Source organism: Chiloscyllium plagiosum, unplaced genomic scaffold, assembly GCF_037043375.1.
Source record: "Chiloscyllium plagiosum isolate Xiang-an unplaced genomic scaffold, Cpla_swu_hap1 HiC_scaffold_23, whole genome shotgun sequence".
NCBI lineage: Eukaryota > Metazoa > Chordata > Chondrichthyes > Orectolobiformes > Hemiscylliidae > Chiloscyllium > Chiloscyllium plagiosum.
Window position 1 is genome coordinate 41347249 of NW_028270161.1, and position 27000 is coordinate 41374248.

Sequence of the window (27000 nt, forward strand, 5' to 3'; positions counted from 1 at the left end):
AGAGGATGGTGGCAGCGAATTTATGAGATAACGTTATGATTAATTGTGAGGATTCAATGATACGGTGGCAAGTGGTATGGCTGCCTTGTACAGCATCTTGACAGCCATGGAGGTCTGAAGATTTCTGCTGTCGCACCTTTAAGAAGACCGATTGTGCATGCAGTCAGCAATGGGAAGAGCTGACCATTCAGGAACCTGACTGAACATCTCATGGCAAGATTCAACAAGGCAGAATCTGCAGTAGAAATATTCAGATATGTGCAGCAGCAGGAAAGAGTTTGGAGCAGAGAACTGTCTTTCCAAGGCAGTTATTGATGGGATCAAATGCTGGTGATTTGTAGGAGGAGCCCAGAGTTAACGTTCAACTGAATAGCAAATGGACATCAGAGACCCTGAAAGTCTAGTTGAACTGCCTGGTGAGCAAGGGGAAACTACAAAGCAGATTTACAGACTGAGGAAGCAAAAAGTAAGGGAAATATGTCCAACTTTTTTGAGCGTAGTGAGCAGGCTTTGTGAAGCGTGGATAGAGTGAGGGATGTCTAAGGCTACATATGCACTTTATGACAATACACAAACCTGGGAATGTTGCAAAGGCAGTCATGAAATAAGAGGTCAAGGAATATTTGATTGTGAAATAGCTGGTCATGGAACAACCAGTCAAACAATAATTGACATGAATCCCCAGACTTGTGGCAGAAGTGGGGTGGCACAGTGGCTCAGCGGTTAGCACTGCACAGTGCCAGGGACCCAGGTTCGATTCCCACACTGTCTGTGTGCAGTTTGCACATTCCCCCTGAGTCTGCGTGGGTTTCCTTCGGGCGCTCAGGTTTCTTCCCACAATCCAAAGGTGTGCAGGTTAGGTGAAATGGCCATGCTAAATTGCACCATCGTGATATGATGCAGTTTATATTAAGGGGTAAATATAGGGTAGGGAGGTGGGTCTGGGTGGGTTACTCTTTGGAGAGTCGGGTGTGGGCAAGTTGGGCTGAAGGGCCTGTTTCCACACTGTAGGGAATCTAATCTAATCAAGAGCCCCAACAGAAGATCAAATCCATTCAGATTAGCTATGTTAACATAAGGAATTTATTTCATTAAGTGACTGCAACTGTATTAGATTGGCAGAAATCATTTCCAAAGCAATTCAATGCTGAAATGAGTTCAGCTTGTCAGGAATCAGCAAGGTTTGCAACCATATACATGGAATGAGATAGCCAATGAGCATTATATCACACTTGAGTTCATTAATGAAGCTTTAAGTGATGTAATTCAAAATACAGCACAGCTTGATGAGAAAATAGTAAAGATGGATTTAAGACTGATTTCAGAACATTAAGGTGATTCTGAAGACAAGAATAATTAGAGAAGTTCATTTCCTCATCTCCCCAGGAAGAATCATCAGTATTAGTGACAGAGATCATGCCAAGCAAGAAGAAATCCTAGAAGTGATAATCTTGATTTCCTCATGTTTGAATGAAAATCTACAATACTTGTGTTTGCAACAATTTGAATGAAGAGTCTAATGCACAGTTTTACCAGTTGAGACAGATTAAAGATGTGATGCATAAAGCCCACAGAAACCTAAGAAGGGGACAACCAATGTCCAAAGATTCAGGACATGATCAAGAAGATATTACTTGTTCAGCAATCATAGAGACCACTGCAAGAATTTGCCTGATCCAGTGATTTAGGATACTGCAAAAATACAAAGTATTTTTCCAGGCAGCTGTTGGTAATGAAGGAAATGCATGAGATTAAATGTTGTCCTGTTACTGTAATGGAGCATTGTCTATTTCAGCAGGAAACACATCCACTATAAAGAAAATCCAAGAGGTATATAGTCCTCCAGCTTGCAGGCACTTTTGGAATTCACATTGTCAGGAACAGAATCTAAGTCAAAAATCTTCAACCCAAAGATCTGCCATTCTTTCAATTCTAAGGAGAACATGTTCAGGGAGAATAATAAAATGTGCACATTGCCTGGTTATGTAAAATTGGAGACTTGGAGAGTGAGATGAAGCAGTTACTGTATGCACAAATGTATGGAAATAAATAATGGGAAATTGCTGGGAGGTGATGAAGATGGTGTGTATGTGATGAAAGGGTTAATGTTAAGGTGTGCTTTAAGCATCATTGTCTATGATGTGATATGGGCTTAGTGGGAGACCAGGTTATAAAAGATTACAACTTACCATCTGGGTCTTCCTCAGTCTCATTAACAATGGCTCAAACTTACCAGACATTGACTGTCAATTGGGTGAATTTGTACAGAGGGTTTCCCTGTGTGAGACCTCGTGATTTTTCTCATGCTATTAGATCATAAAACCAAAAGATATATAGCAGAAGTTAGGCCATTCAGCCCTTCATGTCTTCTCCGCCATTCAGTCATAGCTGATAACTTTCTCAACCCCATTCTCCCGCTTTCTCCCCATAACCTTTTGATCTCCTTGACCATCAAGAACCTTTTCTATCTCCATCTTAAACATACTCAGTGACCTTGCCTCCACAGCTTTCTGTGGCAGTGAATCCTATAGATTCACCACTCTCTGGCTGAAGAGGTTTCTCCTTATCTCTGTTCTAAAAGGTCTTCCCTTTACTGTCAGGCGGTGCTCTCAGTGTAACCTCGTCTGTCCTACAGGGTAAACATCTTCTCAACATCCACTCTGTCCAGGCCATTCAGTATTCTGTAAGTTTCAATTAGATCCCCCTTCATCCTTCTAAACTTCGAGTATAAACCCAGAATCCTCATATGTTCCAACCCTGGGTCATTATCACTGTACTTCACTCACCCAATTCTCCCAGTCACCATAGGTGGTAACTCTCCACTGCCGGGATAGTCCTGATGCAAACGTTGGACCTGGTCAAGTGTTGGCAATCCAGAGTTGCCCTCCACTGTGCACAGAGTGGGAGAGCACCACAAGCAATGTTTTCTGGGGCACATAGGTGGCACGGCTGCAGCTTCATTGCACATTCCTGCATCTATCATTGAAACACCAGGTCACACAGCACTCCTGTCCTTAGACAGTGCTGTAAGGTGGGATGTGCCTAAGTCACTGCTACTACCATTTTCACGTATTTCCAAGTTTTATTGTCTGCAGCTGTCAGACTCGTACATAGGTCGCATGCCTCATTTCCATAAGTTAAGCTTGTTATGTTGATATATTACAAGTGGATCAGTAACATGCTGATCAACTGTATTTTCTGGGTATTTTGTTTTCAAGTAATTCTGTTCGATAATGGCAAAGGATACCTTCTCAAAACTGGCTGAAAGTCTGCTTTCATGGTTTCTTTGTCAATAAAATTTTTTAAAATTCTATTATCTTTATTTGAGTTTGGGTTAGGCCTTAAATGAAGTATTGTGTGCAGTTCTGGGCACCACTCTTTTTGGAAATATAATGAGGCATTGGAGAGTGTGGAGAAAGGATTGTTTTAGAATACTGCCAGGGATGAGTTCAGTGGATATCCAGGGGAAGTTGAGTGTTTTCTCCTTATAGCAGGGAATGTTGAATGAGCAAAAACTGGAAGTGCTGGCGAAAGCCAGCAGGTCTAGCAGCTGCTATTGACTTGCTGAGCTTTTCCAGCATTTTCAGTAACTTCAGATTTCCAGGATTCACACTGTTTTGGACTTTTTATCCCAAGATTAAATTGAGATTTGATGGGGCTGTTAAAAGTTACTTGGGACTCTGATAGAAGAAATGCTGAGAACCATTTCCAGCAGTGGAGGGACAAGTGGAACCGGCTTCCTGACTCCTTAAAGCCTGTCCATTATCTACAAGGCAAAGTGAGGAGTGCAATTGGATGCTTCTCACTTGCCTAGAAGGATACAACTCCAACAACATTCAAGAAGCCTGACATCATCCAGGACAAATCACCCCACTTGATTGACACCACATCTACTCCTTCCACCACTGACACTCAGTAGCAGCAGGGTGTGCTATCTTAAAGATGCATTGCAGAAATTCACCAAAGATGCTGAACTGGCATCTCAGAAATCCATGACCACTATACTCTCTGAAATGGGTCATAGGTACAGATTCAATCATAACATTCCATAGAAATTGGAACAAAATTCTTGAAGGGCGGCATGGTGGCACAGTGGTTAGCACTGCTGCCTCACAGCACCAGAGACCCGGGTTCAATTCCCACCTCAGGCGACTGACTGTGTGGAGTTTGCACGTTCTCCCCGTGTCTGCGTGGGTTTCCTCCGGGTGCTCCGGTTTCCTCCCACAGTCCAAAGATGTGCAGGTCAGGTGAATTGGCCATGCTAAATTGCCCGTAGTGTTAGATAAGGGGTAAATGTAGGGGTCTTGGTGGGTTGCGCTTCGGCGGGTCGTTGTGGATTTGTTGGGCCGAAGGGCCTGTTTCCACACTGTAATGTAATCTGATCTAAAAAAGGGGAAAGATATTACCTGACTGTGAAGAAGAAGCATCAGGCCTGTAATTAATTGGATAATCCTGAATTGAACTGACATAGTGCAATCAGCCATTCTTTTGTGCTGTATCAGTGTAACATTTGTAGTTTAAAATTTGCTTTCTTGTCAGGCAACCACATTTTTGCAGAAAATGAAACGTTAGCATTGCACCTTAAAAATAAATAAGTAGAAATGGACAATCAATGGCACCTTAGAAAATTGGTAATGAATACATATCTACTGCAAAGCATTGTACATTGGGGGAGAAAAAAATAACAAATTGCTAAGTGGATGCATTCTACTAAGCTACAAATCAGTTTCTGGTCTAAACCGGTGTCTGTTGGTAATGTTTGCATCACAAGTGAAAGTCCCAGTTTTCCATTTGGCATTTTCCATCCTTTAGCACGAACATCTGTTGTGTTATTTCCATTTGTGGAGATATTGGCATCAGTGACAAATGGAGAATGAGAATGGAAATAAATATGATAGGAATGCATGGGATTTGATTTGGGTAAAGCTATCTTCAGTCAGTCACTTTGTTAGAAATAGTTCTTGTGCAAAGGAAGATGTTATGCTTGGAGCAGCTGGGAAGCTGCATTGAAAGCAAAAGGCCTCTGTTAATTTTTTTTAAAATACATAAGCAATAGCTTGAAAATAGTGATGGCATTGTTGCTGGGCTCGTAATCCAGAAACCCCGGTAACGTTCTGGGAACTGGGGTTCGAATACCACCACTGCAGATGGTTGGATTTTAATTTATTAAATTCTGAAAGAATACCATTAAGACCATTGTAAATTGTTATAAAAATCGATCTGGTTTCACCAATGTCCTTTAGGGAAGGAAACTGTTGTTCGTACCTGATCTGGCCTGTATGTGACTCCAGACCCACAGCAATATGTTTGACTCTTAACTGCCATTCCCTTGCATCAGCTGTTGACAATTCTCAAATAAGGATTGAAACTAGATGGGCCAACCAAGATTGATGGTAGCAACAAAAATAACAGCAAGAAACTCAGCCCTGTTGATGCTGCAAAGTCCTCCTTAACAACAACTGGGATCAAGTGCCAAACTTGGGAGAGATGTCTCAGTCTAGTCGATCAAAAACCAAATGTAGTCTCCTTAGACAGCACCTTCTAAACCCAGGGCCATTACGATCTAGGAGAACCAGGGCAGCATATCCGTGGGAACACTGTCATGTGCAAGTTCATTTCCAAACCATTTGCCAGCCTGACTGGGAAAACCAATTTCCTCGGTGTTGCTGTGTCAAAATCCTGGAACTCCCTTTCGGACAGTACTGTAGGTTCAACCCCACCAACCAAACTATAGTGGTTCATGAAGGCAGCTCCACAACCTCTTCGCGAGGGCAACTAGGGATATACATACTAGCCCAGATAGTGATGCCCACATCACATGAATGCATAAAAACACTGCTGCCGGTATTAACTACTGTTCCATTTTTTAAGTCACAAGGAGAATTTCCAATGGTGGCAATGATGAGTTGTAGATGGAGCTGAATTTATTTGAGTAAAGATAGACTAGGAAAGCAAAATAATCTCTACAGCAATTCACTGGACTTGTAACCAGGGCGACAGCAATCAGAGTCGCATTAGCACAGCGAGGTTATTACTCCAGCAAGTGCAGTAAGTGGAGAATTGTTGCAAAATATAAGTTTTAAGTGTAAAATTAATCCCACAGTTCCCTTGTTATCTCCAAATTGGCTGAAACTTTGGCCCAATGAACTTGAGCCATGGCAATATGCAATCTACAGATGATATAGCCATTATTCCAAAATACATTTAAAAATGGATTGCCAGTAATAATTGAAGTTGTTGTTGGTCTATAATTCAAAAGGCAACTTCTTCTGATCACAATTCTAATTTTATATTCTGAGCCTGTTTTCTTTATTGACAGACAATAAATTAAAAATATCAAATGATATTTCAATCCAGTGGAATAAAGACAAAATTGTGTTTGAGCGTGGGTGAATTTTATACTTTTATGGATAGAGTTACAAAATGCATTCTCTTGAGCCTTAGGAGAGGGCGATGAGTCTTGACAGGGCTAGGCAATAAGAGAAATGCTTGTCTCCATGGTGATTAATGGTGTTGACCTAACTCAAAAGTGTTCAGGTCACATACTCTCATGTATGATAGCATTTTTTTTGTCACACTGGTTACTCAGTAAGCATTGTGAACTAAGCGGAAGTAATAGCCCAGGTAGACTGAAAAGTGGCAATCACAATCAGATTGCCACTTTGCTCATATTTTCAAACATTAATACTGAACTTTTCACTTAGGGCCAGGAATTCTAATGGCTGCTCTGGATCAGAGACCAACATAATCGTGTCCCTCACCCCCCCTTAATGCAAGATAGTCAGGGTGCAGGGAGTCAGAGTCAAGCCATATCCGTTTTAGCAATAATCAATGTGCTGTGGTACAGTATATTACATGTCCAGCAAGGCAATTTGATAGGTGCTTTGAAAGGATAAGTAAGAGATTTCAAGTGCCAGGTATGTAGGGTGCCAGGTAAGCAACAGAGTGCTTTGGGTCGGTCAGGTGAGAGTGTCGGGGCTGGAAACAGAGTGTGGGGCAGGATTGTTGGGGGCAGAGTGTGAGGTGGTGGCGGATGTTGTGCAAGAGTTGGCAGGCAGGGGAAAGTGTCGGGGTTTGTTAGCAAGGTTGTTCGCAGGGCCAGCGGGTAGGAAGAGATGTTGGATCTGGTGGTGACAAAGCAGGGAGGGGGTGTGTGGCAGTGAGGAAGTTATTGGTCGGGGGTTTCAAGATGGTAGTGCTGGGTGGGGGTGATGGTTGTTGGGGCCAATGGGACGTTTAGTCAATGGCATCGGGTCTGGAGGGGGTAAGGGGGTATAATCATGTTGGGTTGGCAAGGGACTGTGGGCACAGCCTTAAAATTAGAGGTGGTCAATTTAGAATGGAAATGAGGAGACATTTCTTCAGCCAGAGAGTGGTGGGCCAATGGAATTAATTGCCACGGAGCGCAGTGGAGGCTGGGACATTAAATGTCTTCAAGGCAGAGCTTGATAAATTCTTGATCTCGCAAGGAATTAAGGGCTGTGTGGAGATTGCGGGTAAGTGGCGTTGAAATGCCCATCAGCCATGATTAACTGATGGAGTGGACCCAATGGGCCAAATGGCCTTACTTCCACTCCTATGTCTTATGGTCTTTTGGACTCTGGACAGGTGTTCGAGGGGTGTGGCAGTGGTTATCAGGACCCTCAGGTGTAAGGGGTTACCTGAGGGGCAGTTTGGAGTATGTTTAGATAACGATTAACAAAACTGAAGCACGGCATTCCAGATTATGCACTTAGGGTTTTTTTGGATGACTCTAGGTATAAGGAGATTTCAGGGCAATTCCCATGGAATTCCAGGAGGTCCTGATCCAACTCCAGTCTGTGTTGCTCAGATGACTCTCTAACCATTGGAATGCTGAAAAATAATGGATAAAGGAAGGGTGTGTATGTTGAAGACAACAAACAACATCAAAGATTGTTTCACTGGTGCATGAAGATTGGTGAAAACTCTATCCTGTTCCTCAACTGGTGGCACAGCACAAGAGTATTGTGTGATTTTTCCCTTGACTTGGAATGAAAGCTTACCTATTTATTTATTTATTTTTATCCTGGGGTTTCTTCATGTTGTCGGTAACACACTCACCTCAAATCACAAGTTAGTTAATTCAAGCTCCACCGCTGGAGACATGAGCACAAAATCAGTGTAGACACTTTGGTGTGGCACTGACAGATTGCTGCGTTATCAAAGGTTTCCGATAATATATTAAGCTAAAACTCGATCTTCCCTTGTTTGGATAATATATTCCATGACTATGAGGGCCAACTATGAAGAATATAAAAACTGACAAAATTAGCCTTTTTAAGTATATAAAATGGAAGAGAGATCTCTAAATGAACATAGGCCACTTAGAACATGAATCTGGAGAGATTGTTCTGGGGAACAAGAAAATGGCAGAGGAATTAAACAGATATTTTGCACCAATCTTCACAGCAGAAGATACTTTGAATATTTTATTAAAATTAAGGAAGATGGGAAGAATTTCGTAGCATGCCCATCACTAAAGAAATAGCATCAGACAAACTGATGGGCTAAAGGTAGTTAAGTCCCCTGGTTCTGATAGTTTGCCTCCTCGGATTCTAAAAGAGGTGGCTACAAAAATAGTTGATGCATCGGTTTTTATTTTCCAAAAATCCTTGGATTCTGAAGAAATACCAGAGAATTGGAGAACTGCCAATGTGACAGCCCTATTCGAAAAAGGAGGGAGATCAAAAGTGGATTGCTATAGGCCGATTAGGCTAACATTTATTGTTGGAAAATGATGGAATCAACTATTAAGGAAGTAATAATAGTACATTTAGAGAAGCATAATCTAATCAAGTAGAGTCAGCATGGCTTCATGAGTTTTTCATGGAAATCTCAACCAGAGTGTTTGGAGGAAAACCAGTAGATGTGTTGTATTTGGACTTCCAGAAGGTATTTGACAAGTTACTTCACAAAAGGCTAAGTTTTAAAATAGGATCCATGGTGTTGGAGGTAGGTATTGGCATGGACAGAGAATTGGCTGATTTGCAGAAAACAGGATCTGTACAAGGTGGCAGTAAGACTGCATTCGGATTACTGCAAGCAGTTTTGGTTCCCTTATTTAGGAAAGATATATTATCAGAGGCCCTTCAGAGAAAGTTCACTTGGATGAACCCTGGTATTGAGGGACTGTCTTATGAGCAAAGGCTCAACAGGCTGAGACTCTACTGACTGGAGTTTAGAAGAATGAGAGGTGATCTTATTAAAACATATAGGATTCTTAAGGAGCTTGACAGGATAAATTCCAAGGTGATGTTTCACCTCATGGGAGAGTTTAGGACCAGAGGGAACGGTATCAGAATTTAAAAATGAGTTAAGGAGGAATTTCTTCTCTGAAGGTTGAGAGTTTTTGGAACTCCTTGCCACAGAGAACAGTGGAGGCAGTGTCCTTGTGAATATTGTGAGACAGATAGATTCTTGATCAGTAGGGGAATCCAGGTTACAGGGAATATGCAGGAAAGTGCATCTGGGGAATTAAAGATCGGTCCATGGTCCCGTTGAATGGTGGAGCAGGCTCAAGCGGCTGAATGGCCCACTCGTGTTCCTGTTTCTTATGGTCTATTACCTTATGAACAGAATTTCCCCCTCCACAACCTCTTGTATACAAGAGCATGGTTACTATTACATTTCATAAATACTTAATTGGTTATGCAGTGCTTTGATGTGACATCTGATTGTGAGAATTATCAGATGAATGCAAGTCTTTTTTTCCCTTAAGCAGTCAGTTTATAACTGTCCATTTTTAAACTAGAGATGAAAAGACTTGGGGTTTTTTTGCCTTAACATGTTATTGGAATGTGTTCAATGTCAGAAAGATTCAATAATCTGTCAAATGATTGATGTAAATTCTCACAAGGTTAAGAATTATTACTGACAGTAACATGTACATTTCTACAAATAGGCAAATGGAAGATTTTGAGATTGCAGGAACAGATTGCAGGGAATGGTTATCAACACTGTTCTTTCCATAAACATGTTCACTAAAGTACATTGTAGACTTTATCCAATCTATTGAAAGATAGGCCTCTTAAATCTCCTCTGATCCTCAACATAATCATTAATCCATTCTAACTTTTCCATCATTCAACTTTGGAGTGCTACCTTTAGAGTCAGCAATTCCCTTCTAACCCCAACATTATGTCCCATTGACTGTTAGATCACCTGAGTTTACAGATTTCACTGTAACTGCATTCTTGTTAACCCTGCATTTCCCATGGCTAATCCACCTCGGCTATACATCCCTGGACACTACGGGGCAACTTGGCATGGCCAATCCACTGACCCTGCAAGACTTTGGACTGTAGGATGAAACCGGAGCACCCAGAGGGAACCACGCAGACATGGGCAGAATGTGCAAACTCCATTCAGACAGTGACCCAAGGCTGAAGTCAAACCGGGTTCTTGGTGTTGTGAGGCAGCAGTGCTAACCACTAAGCTTCCGTGCTGCCCCTGGTACAGTGTACTATTGATGTCAACTGGTACTTAGCATGGTGTATATGGAAATTTGATAAAATATTTGAAAGAGAAAGTTTTACGTATTTTGGCAAAGACATTGCACAGAAGGCTGAAATAAATAACTCGATCAGAATGTGTCCACAAGCCAAGCAATTGAGTGCAGAAGAGACTCAATAGGCCTGGCTGCATCTATGGAGAGACAGACAGAGTTAATATTTTGAGTCCAGTATGACTCATCTTTGGTTCTGAAGATTCATACCAGACTTAAAATGTTAATTATTTCTGCCAGACCTGCAGAGTTTCTCCAGCATTTTGTGTTTGTTTCAGGTTTCCAACATCTGCAGGGTCTGTTTCTGTGCTGTACATCTCTATGACTCTACGTAATCAAGTAAATTAGGTGGCCTGAACATTTCCCCCCATCAAAGTTTGTGAGAAGATTTGTAGCTCGGGTGCTCATTGCTGAGGTTCTGTTCGCCGAGCTGGAAGTTTTTGTTGCAAACGTTTCGTCCCCTGTCTAGGTGACATCCTCAGTGCTTGGGAGCCTCCTGTGAAGCGCTTCTGTGGTGTTTCCTCCAGCATTTATAGTGGCCTGTCCTTGCCGCTTCCGGTTGTCAGTTTCAGCTGTCCGCTGTAGTGGCCGGTATATTGGGTCCAGGTCTATGTGTTTGTGGATGGAGTTTGTGGATGAGTGCCAAGCTTCTAGGAATTCCCTGGCTGTTCTTTGTTTCGCTTGCCCTATAATGGTAGTGTTGTCCCAGTCAAATTCATGTTGCTTGTCGTCTGCATGTGTGACTACTAGGGATTTCCCCCCCCCCCCCCCTTATATATTGTATACTTTGTATCATCTTAATGGTATTCATGGTTTGACACTGGAAAATGAATGTGGGAATCTGAGTCCTTCTAGGAATTCTCTGCCATCAGAATGTGCCATACAATATATTCTTTTATAATTCAAATGTTAGATTAATTTTTGGTTTTTGAGAAATCTTAACAAAAATGTTTCTTTATGTGCTCCGTGCTGTACGTCTCGATGACTCTATGCTAGAGGAAATGTTATAGTATTGAAGGTTATTCAGGGATCATAGACCAGAAGATGTGTTCAATCATTAAATAGAGAAATCACTTTGGAATGATCTTTGAACTATCTGTTAATTCTGGGAAAGAGTCAGTTTGCAAAGCCAATTCTCACAAGGTTAAGAATTATTACTGACAGTAACCTGTACATTTGACAACAGTTGACAATAAATCATTTTCAATGTGATTTGACGACTTGTATGAGAAAATTATGTGAAAAAATAAAGCTGGTGAAGACTTGATTCAAATGCATGTAAATAACTTATTTTATTGCAGAGGTTGCCCCACAAGTAACCGTTATGGCACCAGAGGGTAATCACCATAGGAAAAGTAGAGGTCCCACCCCGGATTGCTCACCACCGTCCCCAGATACAGCACTGAAAAATATTGAGAAAGTTATCCGACCTCAGGTAAGTTGAGTTGGTGTGACTTATCTATTGTTGCTGCTAAATAAATAGGTTGCAAATAGTAATCTAATGTTTCACAAATACAAATCACTAGATTAAAATAGCACTAATATTATGATGCTCCAGAGTTTATTTAGGTAATGCTAATATTTTTGAACATTTGAAGCAGGTATCACTCAGTTTTGTTCTTTTATTAATAGGAGGAATGGAGTCTGATTTCTTTTTTACTCTAACTTCAGTCCAAGTCTACTACAATGGTGGTGGCCAATTGATTCCTTGCTATTTGTAACTAATGTCATCTTTGTCTTTGGTTCAGCTCCTTTATTCCTTGTTCAATCTACGTGATACACAAAGACAGTCTAGCATGAACTATCCTACCTGCATTGCTAGCTCATTTGAAACACTATCTCTCAATGGAGGAGGACTGTGCTCTAATTAATCCATGTTCTTATGTGACACACAAAATATTTATGTATGATTTTTAAAAATGAGAAAAGGAAGATGGTTTTAATTTGTGCCATATGTTGCCTAACACAACAAAGAAGGTGGGATTTGGGTTGGCAGAATTGTGAATAGTATCTTAGCCAACACAGGCAGAGACTTATTAAAATTGATGAAGTGGAAGCAGTGGCATATCTGTAAAGTGGGCGGCTATTTACATGGAGTGGCCTTCCAACTGGTCCTTGGAGGAATCTTAGTCCAGAAATACATTTTGCTGCAAAAATGAAATCCAGCACTTGCAATGCCAATATTGTCAGTCAGGAATTAGACTGTTGTACATTTTGGGTCTGTTCTGACCTAGATGCCAGATCATTCTCACTGTAAAACTGAGCAATCAAAAGTGTAGGCTTTGTTCTTTCACTTAATATTGTGCAGTCAACAATGAGTTATCTTGCAAAAGTGTTTATATTTGCATAAGACCATGTGGCATCAATATTTGCCTTGTGATTAATTGCTGCTTCGTTGAAAAAGTGTTAAGTTAAATAGCTTTGCGAATCTTCATCGTTGCTAAGGGAATTAACATAATGCCATAATGGCATCTCCTTGTTGTCAGATTATAGACAAAATTTGAGGTTTCAACAATTCCAACATCTGCCTGGAGTGAGCACAGTGTCCTGTTTTATAAGCTGCATGGTGAAACCAAGCTGGAAACACAATCTCTGGTGATATGTGCTTTAGGAACCTCATATTAAAGATGTAGCTATGAATGACCAAAGCATCTTATTGTGTAAGCGTGTCAAACTGCTTTAAAGCTGTCGCACGTTGTCATTGATACACTGGAGGAGAGCTTCCAAATGTATTTCTGTCTTGTAGGTTTTAAGTAATAGCAACTTCTGACAAAGAATGAGGTTTTAATTATGTAATGTTATTGACATTATGAAGACATCTCAAAATTCCTCACAACTGATGTCCTTGTTATTAAGTTAGCAAACACAGAGTAAATTGTATTTACATGACGCCTTTAATAGAGAAGAAAGATGAATTTACTGTAGCAAAACTGGATTAAAAATAGATGCAGAAACTAAGAAACGCAAGAAAGGAATTTTGGAGGGACCTAAAGGAGGGCAGGGAATTAAGGGTGGAATTAGAATGCGGACCCTGATTGGCTAAAGACACAGCCACAGGAATTGAGTATTGAGAGTGGAGTGCAGAAATAAATATGTCAAAGAAATGAAGAGCTCTCAGAGTTGGGCAGAGATGATGTATGGCGACAGGATATATGAAGGTGTGTGACTGGAAAAGATTTTAGAGTTTGGGACAGATGAGACTACGATGGCAGGGGTGATAGATGAGCACGATTAGATGCAGAATAGGATGTGGACCAGAGAGCTTTAGTGGTGTCACAAGAATGATGAAAATATTATTGGATTTCAAATGCCCTCTGTTGTTTATGTGTCTGGAAAAAAATCTGAGAGCATTAAACTGGGAAATACCATAAGCATCACCCACTGTGATAATGTCATATAGACATGTGGACAGAGCAGTTCAGAATCTGAAAGGAGTGAAACCTAATGTCTAGCTATCCTTTCAATCTCTGAACAATGTCTAGCCTGTCAGTGTTGACTGCAGCTAGTATATCTACCAGACCAGACTCTCTGAATTAGACCAGGAAGTGAGTAAAGCTTGTAATTCCTGGTGGACCATGGAAAATCTAAAATGGTTTTGAGATACACACTGGAAAAGTTTGAAAAAGCTCAGATTAAGCGTTGCCATCATCATGAGTGGGCAGTGTGAGGTCTGGTTCCAGAAATGGAAGTAAAAGATCCATTACAGAAATATTCACCTAAGGTTGCAAGTCCAGGACGTTGGGAAGCTGGCTTTAAGCAATAACATCTGGCAGCTTAAACTCCTTAGGCAGCCTGGATTGATAGGGACAGAACATTTAGGAGACTTTATTCGGAACAGGAGAAAGGCAGGTGAGTTTAGAAGGAGGAGAGGGAATCTGATTACAACTTATAGAATACTGAGAGGCCTGGGTAGAGTGGATGTGGAGAAGATGTCTCCACTCGTAGGAGAGGCTAGGACCTGAGGGCACAACCTCAGACTGAAGGGATGGCCCTTTAGATCTGAGATGAGGAGGAATTTCTTCAGCTAGGGGGTGGTGAATCTATGGAACTCGTTGGGCAGAAAGCTGTGGAGGCTAAGTCACATTGTATTTAGAAGAGAGATAGTTCCTTGCTTGTTAAGGAGATCAAGGGTTACGGGGAGAAGTCAGGAGAATGGTATTGAGAAACCTATCAGCTTAGGGTAAGGTAGGTGATAGCCTAGTGGTATTATCAATGAGTTATTAATCCAGAGACCCACTTTACATTCTGTGGACCATGGATTCAATTCCTGCCATGGCAGATGGTGGAATTTGAATTCACTAGAAGTTTGGAATTAAGAGTCTAATAATCATGAATCTGTTGCAGATGGTCAGAAAACCCATCTGGTTCACTAATATCCTTTAGGGAAGAAAACTGCCATCCTTACTTGCTCTGGTCAACATGTGACTCCAGAACCACAGCAATCTGGTTGACTCTGAACTGCCCTCTGGGCAGTTTGGGGTGGGCAATAAATGCTAGCCAGGCTAGTGATGCCCTCATCCTGTGAATGAATAAAGCAGACTCGATGGACTGAGTGATTTAATTCTGCCGCTGTATCTAATGGTCTCAGGAAATCAGCAGAAACTTGGAAAGTCAATGTCTTGGAGATGGTAAAAATAATTATGTACAGAGACTTATAACCTTACTGATGACAAAGACAACTGTATGTGGGTCTATAAAGTTTAATACTGAAGCGTGTCATAAACACTGCCTGCTATCATGTTGTCATGTGCACTTTGGGCAGAACTGCTTTGAACACTGAGAACTCAAAGGATAGCTGTAATCTTCACTACTGCTGAGAACACAAGACGTCAACTAAAAAACTGTCATCTTAGCTGAAAACTACACCACAAGGATGCCCTTAGCCCTCTGCATTGCTTCTGTAAACTGTGTATGTCTTGCATCTTTTTATACCCCATTTTAACATATTACTTGTGCATGTGAGCTTGATGTTGCATCGATATTATTTTTTCTCAGGGTCAGCAGATACTAAAACTACTATTTATTTCACTCAGGAAATCTTTATAATTGGTTCTTACGTTTTACTGGAGATCAGTATAGCTTTGACACATGACGTTTTTGTTGAAGCTAACCCAGAGATATTGAAAAGAGGGGGCCGATATATCCCTCCTATTGTTATAAGGGGCTGAAGCTTACAGAAGGTGGAGTGTGACATTAGGGCTCAGTTCGAGGATGTTGGAGATTAAATGATAAAAAAGCCTTAGACGAGTGTTTTAGTGAAGTGACAGAGCATTGTCCGGAGTAAGTGTTGAAAGGATAACAAAGGGCAGCTCTGTGCAAAAGTAACCAGATGAAAACAAAATACAAACCGGCACTTGGAAAAATAAAAGAATCCAAATGAAGGATAAAATTCATGGTCTGAAATTGTTGAACTCAACGTCGAATCCAGAAGTTGAGGTGTAGTTCTTCATGTAGGCATCATGATATGTGAGGGATAGCCTGTTGCTCCTGATTCTGAACTCATTACTTCTTACCATTGCTGAGCTCTTGAAATTAATTTAGTTTCTTACTGTCCATTTTGTTCCCATAATGATATTTGAACAATAGGTAACTGCAAGGTTAATACCTTGTGCCCACCTTTGAAATATCAGAATGACATTTATTGTTCTGCAGTCTGTAAGTACTACCTCCAGTATTTATGGGACTGAGGAACATTAGCCAGAGCCATTTATGTCTTTTTCCTCTCTCATTTACTTGAAGCTTTTAGGATATGTCCCATTTGGCTGAAGTGTCTCGTAAAATTCGAACTCTTTAATTTTATGTATCGTCCAATGATTGACTAATGATTGGTTCCATCCCTAGTCCTTAATTCAGAATGAGTGGGTCTGGAATTTAATCTTCAATTTCAGATATTGCTAATTCTTGATTTTCCTATACTATTTTGTCCCATTTTATAATTTGAATTACCCACTTTGTTTGCTGTAAACAGCTTTAAAAACATAATTTGCCCTCTCACTTGAAGCCATCCTGTTTGCTGTTGGTTTTTCTGCTAAATCAAATCTTCGTCTCATGTTTGCTCATATTGTATCATTCTTAAACTCCTGGCTGTACTAACTCTCACTGCTCATATTTCTATTGATCATCTTGCTGGCTCTGTACATTCCATTCTCTTATATTGCCTATTTCAGTCTTTCTCCGGATCAGCAGACAGCTGTATATCCAAGATTAGACCTGATCTCAGTTCTCGTGCTGTGCAGTTGCTGCTCTGAACAATGCCCTGCACAACTTTCTACATCTGTCTTCCTTAATAAAGTATTTTTGCTTAAATGTCTTTATAACCATTTTATTTTGTTAGCCATATATTTTGTTTTGTGAAGTCATAGAGTCATACAGCATGGGAACAGACCTTTTGTCCAATCTGTCCATGCCACCCATAATCCCAAACTATACTAGCCCCACCTGCCTGCACCTGGTCCATATCCCTTCAAACCTTTCTTATTCATGTACTTATCCACATGTCGTCTAAATGTTGCAAATGTATCCACAACCAGACCACTCTCTGAAAACACACACACACACACACAAACCACTCTCTGTGTAAAAACAATTGTGTTTCATGTCTTCTTTAAATCTTTCTCCTCTCACCTTGAAAATGTGCATCCTAGTCTTGAAAGCTCTCACCCCAGGGAATAGACATCTGCCATTCGCCTTATCCATGCCTCCCATAATTTTCTAAAGCTCTATAAGGTCATCCCTCAACCTTCTAAGTTCCAGTACAAAAACAATCCCAGCCTACCCTTATAACTTAGACCCTTCATTCTTAGCAACATCCTGGTAAATCTCTGCTGAACACTCTCCAGTGTGAAGCATCTGAGAAGACTGATAAACTGAGGAATGAAGTCTACTTAGGAAGGCAAGGTACTAATTTCTGTTAAGCTACATTCTCCTTATCACTTATTTGCAGGCAAATTTTTTGTGTTGAGTATCTGGCTGCTTTCCTTAACTTGTGAATTCTCCTTAATAGTATAAACATATTTGGTAATTATTGCATTAGGGCTCACACACATTACAGTTTTTTTACTTAGAAACCTAATTTCCCATTCCCCTTGACAAAAGACATCATTTGTAATTGAATGATCGAGTGCAGGCTGGTCTTTAATTAAAACATATCATGGAAGCAATGACTAAATTTTCATGATCCAATATTCATTACTATGATTAGCTCAAGTTACTCAACCTGCAATAAATTCAGCAACATGCTGAAGAGATAATTGGAACACATTTTGGATCAGAATACGTATATAAAATGTGGTGTCTTGTGGCAGACTTAGTGACCCTTCCTCTGGGCCAGAACACTCAGGGATTCATGTCCCACTAGCTCTAGAGCTGTGTCATGGCATACCTGAAGAGATTCATTAAAATAACAATGTACACAAATTGCACAGTGCTCTGGCATTTTTGGTTTGCATTGTGTTCTGCAGTGGCAGGGCGACTGGACATTGGAGTTTTCAACTGCAGCAAAATGCAACAGAATATTCATTCATGTTTAAGCTTTGCATAGCACATGATTTGTTCCACTTAACTAATCCAGAATAGCTATATTTTGTAACTTATATATAAGTAGGTGAATAAAAAGTTTACCATAATTTTCCAAATATAAGTGCAGCTACATTGATGTGCAGTCCCAATTTGCATAAACAAGGAGCTAAAATTGCATTATCTCTGCATATACTATTCATCTGGACGTTTATAATGCTGTAGTCAAAGTGTTGTAACTGGCCAGTTGAAGGGGTGTACTGCAGCAGCAGGCTTGTGTGAGAATGCCACACTCCGGAAGGATTCCTGCACTGCCTGCTTCTTCCATGCTTTATCAGATAATAAACCAATCACACAAAATACCTGGACAATGAGAATCACGGTATGGTTTTGGATGGCACCCTATCCCATGGGATGTTGCTTGAGTCCTTTGGTTAAGTAAACTCCCTGAATTTGCCTCAGTGGAAATCCCCCACCAAGACAATCTTAAAAGATGCATGTTTCACAGGCCCCAGTTTTCATTTGCAACCTTCCGTTTCCTTGTGGGAGGATCCATTCTTCTGCCCTCACATAATCTCCGGCAGGCACAAAAGACTCCACAATATGCATAAAGAACAGACCCAAAACTTTGCAAGCAAAAGATGGTCAGACCCAACAGGAATGCCCACTTACTGGTTGCAATAAAAAAGCAATTTGATTTAGTCACATATTTAATACATGTAATAACTTAAAGTTCAAATTTTAAGGTTTAAAAAATGTTTCTATTTGGAAAATTATTGTAAGTGTTCAATTTTCAGCTTTTCATTTTAAAAAAAGAACAAATGCTTTGAATTGTTTCTACCACAGTGTGAAGGATGCTCCATTCTTCTGGTTTTGGTCAGAATTGATGGGCAGAATCCTATAGGGTTCTCAACGATGTGGGCAATGGCAAAATGTGTGGCAGAATTGGGCGACAGAGCCCTTTTTTTATTCACCTGCGAGGCATGGGTGTTGCTGGCTTGCCCTTGAGAAGGTGATGGTGAGTTTGCTTCATCTTTTATGTTGTCCACAAGTGGCATGATGAGGTTCTCTCTTGGCAGTGACAAGATGCCAATTGAAGGGGATTAATGCTGCCTGGACTTGGAGGATATGTCTCACAAACAAAGGTTGAGGGAGCTAGGGCTTTTCTCATTGGAGCAAAGAAGGATGAGTGGTGACTTGATAGAATTGTACAAGATGATGAGAGGCATAGTTAGAGTGGATAGCCAGACTTTTTCTCAAGGCAGAAATAGCTATCACATGGGGCATAATTTTAGGGTGATTGGAGGAAGATTTAAGGGAGATGTCAGAAGTAGGTTCTTTACACAGAGAGTGGTGGGTGCATGGAATGCACTGCCAGTGATGGTAGTAGAGTCAGACACATTAGGGACATTGAAGCGACTCTTGGATAGGCACATGGAAGATAGGAGAATGAATGATGTATTGAAGGTGTGCAGTGCCCTGTATGAGACTGTCAGTGCCCCAATGTTCAGACTGATTCTAAAAAAGGGTTTTACAGAATCTTACGTGGTTTCATGCAGTTTTTGAGCAAAATAAAATGTAATTTTGCAAGTAAAAATTCACCACACAAACTTATATGTGTGTATGTGTATGTGTGTGAGTATAAAGGGGTTAAAGCCTGTGAGAGGGTGTGTGGGAGTGTATGTGTGAGCGGATGAAAGAGGGTCTGCGTAAGTCTGTAGGTGTGTCTGTCTGTGTGTATGTGTGTGTCTGTGTCTGTGTGTGTGTGTGTGTGTGTGTCTCTGTGTGTGTGTGTAGTGCAGTGGGGTTACCTGTAGTGTGACATGACCCCAAGGTCCTGGTTGAGGCCATCCTCATGGGTACCACACTTGGCTATCAGCCTCTGCTTGGCCACTTTGCATTGTTGCCTGTCCTGAAGTACACTTGGAGGACGGTCACCCGAAGGTCTGAGGTCGAATGTCCCTGACCACTGAAGTGTTCCCCAACTGGGAGGGAACACTCCTGTCTGTTGATTGTTGTGCGGTGTCCATTCATCTATTGCCGTAGCTTCTGCTCGGTCTCACCGATACACCCATGCCTCAGGGCTTCCTTGCCTGCAACGTATGAGATAGACAAAGTTGTCCAAGTCACAGGAGTACCTGCCATGTACATGGTGGGAGGTGTCCCCATGCGTAATGGTGGTATCTGTGTCAACACTCTGACGCATCTTGCAGTGTCTACCGTGACAAGGTTTTATGGTGTTGTCCTGAAAACTGGGCGGTTTGCTGCAAACAATGGTCTGTTTGAGGTTTGGTGGTTGTTTGAAGGTGAGACGTGAAAGTATGGGGAGGGTCTTGGTGAGGTGCTCATCCTCATTAATTTGGGTTGCAGGCTGTGAAGAACATGGCGTAGTTGTTTGGCTCCTGGGAAGTACTGGACAACGAAGGCGACCCTGTCGGTTGCAGCTCGTGTCTGTCTCCTGAGGAAGTCATTACGGTTCCTCACTGTGGCATGTTGGAATTGGCGGTCGATGAGTTGTGCATCATACCCCATTCTTATGAGGACATTCCTGAGTACTTTCAAACACCCGTCATGTTCCTCCTCATCTGAACAGATCCTGTGTATGCGTAGGGCCTGTCTGTAGGGGATTGCTGTTTTAATATGTTTCGGGTGGAAGCTGGAGAAATGTAGCGTCATGAGGTTGTCTGTGGGTTTGTGGTAGAGTGAGGTACTGAGGTGCCCATCCTTGATGGAGATACATGTGTCCAAGAATGAATTAGATACTAGAGAGCAGTCCATGGAGAGTTTGATGGTGGGATGAAACTCGTTGTTTCAGTGACTCCTCGCTATGGGTCCAGAGGAAGAAAATTTTGTCAATATAACTGAAGTACAGTGTTGGTTGGAGGTCCTGTGTAGAGAACCTGTGCATGAAAAGTTGGCATATTGAGGTGCAAATTTGGTCCCCATTGCTGGATGAAGAACTGGTTGTCAAAAGTGAAGGCATTGTGATCGACAATAAAGCGGATGAGTTGTAGGATGGTGTTTTGAGATTGATAGTTGTTGGTGTTGAGTACTGAGGCTGTTGCAACGATGCCATCATTGTGGAGGATACTGGTGTAGTGTGCTGAAACATCCATTGTGACGAGGAATGTTCCCAGTTTGACTGGTCCGTGGGTCCAGAGTTTTTGTAAGAGATCTGTAATGTCGTGACAGAAGCTGGGGATCCCCTGTACAATGGTTTCAAGATACCTTTGACAAAGCCAGAGAGGTTCTCACACAGAGTCCCAATGCCTGATACGATAGGACATCCTGGGGTATTGGCTTTGTGTATCTTCGGAAGGCAGTAGAAGTTGCCTACACGAGAAGTACATGCGATGAGCGCGTGTAGGCAACTCTGAAAGACTGGATCCAAAGTCCTGATCAATGTGTTTAGTTCATGGGTGTGTTCTTTGTTGGGATCAGCCGGTAGTTGCCTCGAGGTGTTCCTGGTTGTTTAGTTGTCGGTATACTTCCTTGCAGTAGTCCGTTCTATTCTGAATGATGATGGCTCCCCCTTTATCTGCTGGTTTGATAACAATGTTGTGATTGATTTTGAGGGCATGGATAGCATTGCATTGTGATCGGGTGATGCTTTGCTCTATCTTGTGGGTACGGCTGATGACTCTGGCATTGATATATTTCCTGACGGTTTGAGCATACATGTCAAGCTCAGGGCAGCAGCCCTCCGGTGGGGTCAAAATTGATTCCTTTGGTCACACTTCTCCGGATCCCTGTGATGATGTTCCGGTTCCTCGATAGGCTCATTGGGATCACTGCTGGCAACTTGAAAGAATTCCCGGAGTCTCATTTGTCTGATAAATTCCTCTGTGTCTGCTGTGTGGGGTGAATTTGTATTTGCAGAATTACATATTATTTTCCTCAAAAGCTGCATTAATCCACGCAAGATTCTGTAATCTCTTTTTTACATTAGAATCAGTCCGAACATCGGGACACAGACAGCCTCACACAGGGCACCTCACACCTTCAATACATTATCTGGGCCAACATGGCACCTACTGTTAAATTTCACTTGAGACTCTAACTTTAAAAAAGTTCTGGGAACTGAAACCAACATGCCCATTCTCAAAGATGAGAGACTTAACAACCAATCAAGATATTTTTCAATGTATAATTTCAGTTACATCACCCTGTAAATGTTTGCTATAAATTCTGTGTCCTAGGATCTTATACTCCACAACCACCTGATGAAGGAGCAGCGCTCCAAAAGCAAGTGCTGTCAAATAAATCCGTTGGCCTATAACCTGGTGTTCTGTGATTTTTAACTTTGTCCACCCCAGTCCAACACCAGCTCCTCCGAATTATCACATTCAGAAACCTTGGCTTGCATTGTCTCGCCGTTTTGCACTTTGCTCCCTCAACCAAAAGGCTCATATTACGACAGTTTTGTTGTGCCATTTATTGCAGATACAAAGCCAGAAAGCTTGTCATGGTTGTCAGCAGGACCACCGTCCAGTCCAGGGGAGTAGCCTTTGTTCGGGCGAACCCTATGCAGTAAGTCAAGGGCAGCTTCTGATCTCAGTCAGTCGACTGCTCGGGGTGGTCAGAGTCACAATGCTGCACTCCTTAGGAGTGAGGAGTCGAATGATGGGCAATACACTGTTTGTCTTAATCCTTTCTCACCCAGTATGGAGAGGCAGGTATTGTGTGAGACCAAAGTGAATGTCACAGATGTTGGTATAAGTGGGGAGGTGTCCGAATGAGTGAGTAAGGCAGCACAGAGAGAATTTAGATTTGTTGGTGACAGTGAGGTGAACAAAGATGCTGCAGACAGGAGTGAGAGTAGTAGAGTATGATGAGTCTTAGAGAAGTGCGTACAGGAGCAGAGATAGAATGAGTGTGCGATATTGGGGAGAACATTGTAAAATCTAACCTGGTAGATGGACAAGGTCATTGTCCTCCCTCCTCCTGTACTGGGTATTCCTCCAGACAGTGGACTGTACTTTAACCCTGGTGCCAACATTGGAGCAGGTTTGCAGTCTCAGCACCCTGTTCAGCAGGGCCTCCAGGATCGTTGTCACAAAGGAGCGTGCTAATATCTCCCCACCCCCTTAACTGATGCATCCAGCCACATCTCAGGAACTGTGCAGGGCTGCTCTGGACTGACAGAATCTGTCCAGGTCCACATTGAGCTTTTAAAGAAGGTATGGATGCAAGGGATTCCAGTGAGCCCTGGGATATTCACCAATGCTCATGTTGTTCTGGGAATGGCGTGAGATAAGATGGTGTCGAAATCAGACATGAGAGATGTGATGGGGGCATAGTAGATAATTAATGAAATAGGTTTGGTAAGATATGATGAAGGAATGCACGAGAGATGTCACTGACAACCTCCAAAAATATTGATGCAACATAGACTTAGCCAAAGAAAGTCAGATTCAGCCCAATATTTAATTCTAACTGAGCGGTGTAGTTAAGATTTATCCTGTGTGAATGTTGACAGTCTGCTTAACCGTAACCATAAATTTTTGTGACAACATTATTTTGGGCTTGATGTTTATTTCCGTCAGCAAAATATTCTGAATATTTGTTACTTTGATTATCAATTTATTGAGGGAGGATCATTCTTTCGTGATGAAGAAGAGAGCAGAAGACCAAACGTGGGGAAACATTAGCTCCTACTTGGCTGAATTCCCATTATATTCATCATGTATGTTGTATATTTAGATTTTGATGATTTACCTGTTCTATTATCAGTTTTTTTTTCCCTGCTAATGCAGCATTTTTGTCTCATCAGTGAGAGGGAGCTTTATTTTTGTGCTGATGTGCTAGATGCATCAAATATTGCCTAGATGCATGAATAATGAGGTAAGATTAATAAGAGATCTCGTAGTTAAGAATCCTCTGGGATTAGTGACCACAACATAGTAGAATTTCAAATTCAGTTTGATTGATAGCAGCTCGAATCTAAACTACTGTCCTCAACCTAATAAGGGCAATTACAGAGGTATGAAGAAAGATTCAGAACATAGAACGGTACTGCACATTACAAGCCCTTCGGCCCAACGGTGCTGACCTTTTATCTGACTCTAAGATTAAACATACCCTACGTTTTACAATCATCCGACTCTACTACCACTGCTGGCAGTGCATTCCACACACCCCCTACTCTGTGTAAAGAACCAACCTCTAACATCTCTCCTCAACCTTCTTCCAACCACCTTAAAATTATGCCCCTTTGTAACAACCATTTCTGCCCTGGGAAAAAGTTCCTGGCTATCCACTCTACCAGTGCCACTCATCATCTTGTACCCCTCTATCAAGTCACCATTCTTCCTTCTTCGCTCCAATGAGCAAAGCCTAGCTCTCTCAACCTTTCTTCATAAGACATGCCTTCCAGTCTAGGCAGCATCCTGGTAAATCTCCTCTGCACCCTCTCTAAAGCTTCTACATCTTTCCTATAATGAAGCAACCTATAATTAAGGCATAATTACCTGTATTGGCTATAACGTGATTCTGGTCCCATTAGTTTAAATGGCATGGCTATTGTGCAATTTTCTTAACACGAGATCGCACAAGAACAGAACTGTTGTATTATATCAGAACCGATTGTATATAAAAAAAAGTAGCTTCAGTAAGTACAAGATCCTTAGAGGATGCAACTGGGCAATTGATGAAGGAACAGGGTAATGGCAGATAATTTAATCTAGTATTTTATATTATCCTTCACAGTAGAGGACACCATAAACATCCCAAGGATAACAATAAGAAAAGTTCCCAGAGAAGGAAAGATTTGATTTGGAGTTTGTGGGGTGAATTTGTACTTGCAGAATTACATTTTATGTTGCTCAAAAACTGCATGGATCCATGTAAGATTCTATAAATCCGTTTTTTAGATTCGAATCAGTCTGACCATTGTGGCACAGACAGTCTCACACAGGGAAGCTCACACCTTCAATACGTTATTTGGGCCGATATGACACCAGTTGTTAAAGTTCACATGAGAAAGTAACTTTTCAAAAATGTTTTGTGATTTACATATGAAAGAAACAAAACCAACGTGGTCATTCTAAAAGATGAGAGACTTAACAAACAATCCAAGCCTTTTTCAATGCATCATTTCAGTTGCACCACACTAAACTTTTGCTATAAATTCTGTGCCTTACAATCTTAATCTCCACAACTACCTGAAGGAGCAGCAGTCCGAAAGCTAGTGCTTTCATATAAACAGGTTGGACTATAACCTGGTGTTGTGTGATTTTTAATGGAAGGAAAGATCTTGTAATAGCTTCTATCATGGGGATCAAAGTATTTGACAAAATAATGGGGCTAATGGGAGACTTACCGATGAGACATGATGTCCTATATCCAAGGATTTTAAAGTAAGGAGCTGCAATGATCGTGGAAGCTTCGATCAAAATATTCCAGAACTCGCTGGATTTGGGAATTGGATTAGAAAGCTGTCATTGTGACACCCCTGTTCAAAAAGGGAGGGAGATCAAAATCAGGAAACTATAGGCCACCTAACCTAATGTCAGTTATTGGGGACATGCTAGAGTCCATTTATTAAGGAAGTAAAAAACAGAACATTTAGCAAAGTTTAACACAACCAGAGTCAACATCGGTTTGTGAAAGAGAAATCGTGTTTAACAAATTCTCTAGAGCTCTTTGAGGATATAACAATTGAAGGTGCTAAAGAGGAACCAGTAAATGTAGGGTATTTTGAGTTCCAGAAAGTATCAATAATGTTTCAGATAATAGGAAAGGTGATGGCCTTATGGTATTATCGTTAGCCAATTAAATCAGAAATCCATGTAATGTTCTGGGGACCTGTCTTTCTATCCTGTAGTGGCAGGTAGTGGAATTTGAATTCAATAAAAATCTGCCATTAAGAGCCGCTGGAACCATTGTCGATTGTCAGAAAAAAAACCTTCTGGTTCACTAATGTCCTTCAGGAAAGCTAACAGCTGTTCTTACCTGGTCTAGCCAGGCCTACAGTACTGTGGACAATGGATGTGTAGCGAATCGCTTATATCCCACGACTGAATCAAAAAACAAGAGTGGAGCTCATGGTGTTGGGGACAATATATTTGCATGGATTAAGATTTGGATAACACACAGAAGGCAGGGTCAGGATTAACGGATCTTTTTCAGTTTGAAAAGACAAAACTGGAGGAGTGATACAGGATGAGTCTCAAGCCCTCAATGATTTATTGTCTGATTATAGGAGAGAACACATTTTCTGATGATGCAAAAATAGATGGAAATCTGCAAGGGATATCATTGGTTTGAGTGAGTAGGCGAAACCTTGACAAGTGAGGTTTAATGTAGGAAAATGTGCTATCATAAATATTGGGAAGAAGAATCAAAGGCAGACTATTATTTAAATGGAGAGCAACTCCATGGAACTGTTGAACAGCAGGATCTGGGTGTTCGTGTTCTTATGCATGAAACACAAAATACTAGCATGCAGACACAGCAAATATGGCATTCTGAATTTTGGCATTCATTGAGGGGGGGTTGAGGTTTAAAAACTAGGAAGTCTGGTTACAGCTGTACAGGGTGTTGGTAAGGCCTCATCTGAAGTATTGTGCACAGTTTTGGACCCTGCATTTAAGGAAGGATGTACTGGCATTGGAGGCAGTTTTAAAGAGATTCACTAGGCTGATTCCTGCGATGAAGGATGTGATTTATCAAGAATGGGGAAACATTGTGGCACGGTGGCTCAATGGTTAGTGACTGTTTGTGTGGAGTTTGCATATTCTCCCCATGTCTGCATGGGTTTCTTCTGGGTGCTCCGGTTTCCTCCCACAATCCAAAGATGTGTAGATTAGGTGGATTGGCCGTGCTAAATTGCCCATAGTGTTCAGGGATGTGTAGATTAGGTGCATTAGTCAGGGGCAAATGTAGAGTAATAGGGTAGGAGAATGGGTCTGGGTGGGTTACTTTTCGGAGGGTTGGTGTGGACCTGTTGGTCCAAATGG

At 41.4% G+C, this 27000-nt stretch overlaps 1 protein-coding gene across 16 annotated transcripts in view; it reads left to right on the plus strand.

The window, feature by feature from the left end:
• The window catches only part of anks1b (ankyrin repeat and sterile alpha motif domain containing 1B), an 818433-nt gene that overhangs the window by 599850 nt on the left and 191583 nt on the right, over positions 1-27000 (plus strand). For all 16 annotated transcript variants that reach the window (XR_015761150.1, XR_015761151.1, XM_043713626.2 and 13 more), the window contains one exon: positions 11827-11960. Coding sequence is in view for 14 of the 16 variants with exons in the window: in XM_043713626.2 (XP_043569561.1) it covers positions 11827-11960 (134 nt within the window). In the remaining 2 variants the exon portion in view is untranslated. The remainder of the gene's footprint in view (positions 1-11826; positions 11961-27000) is intronic.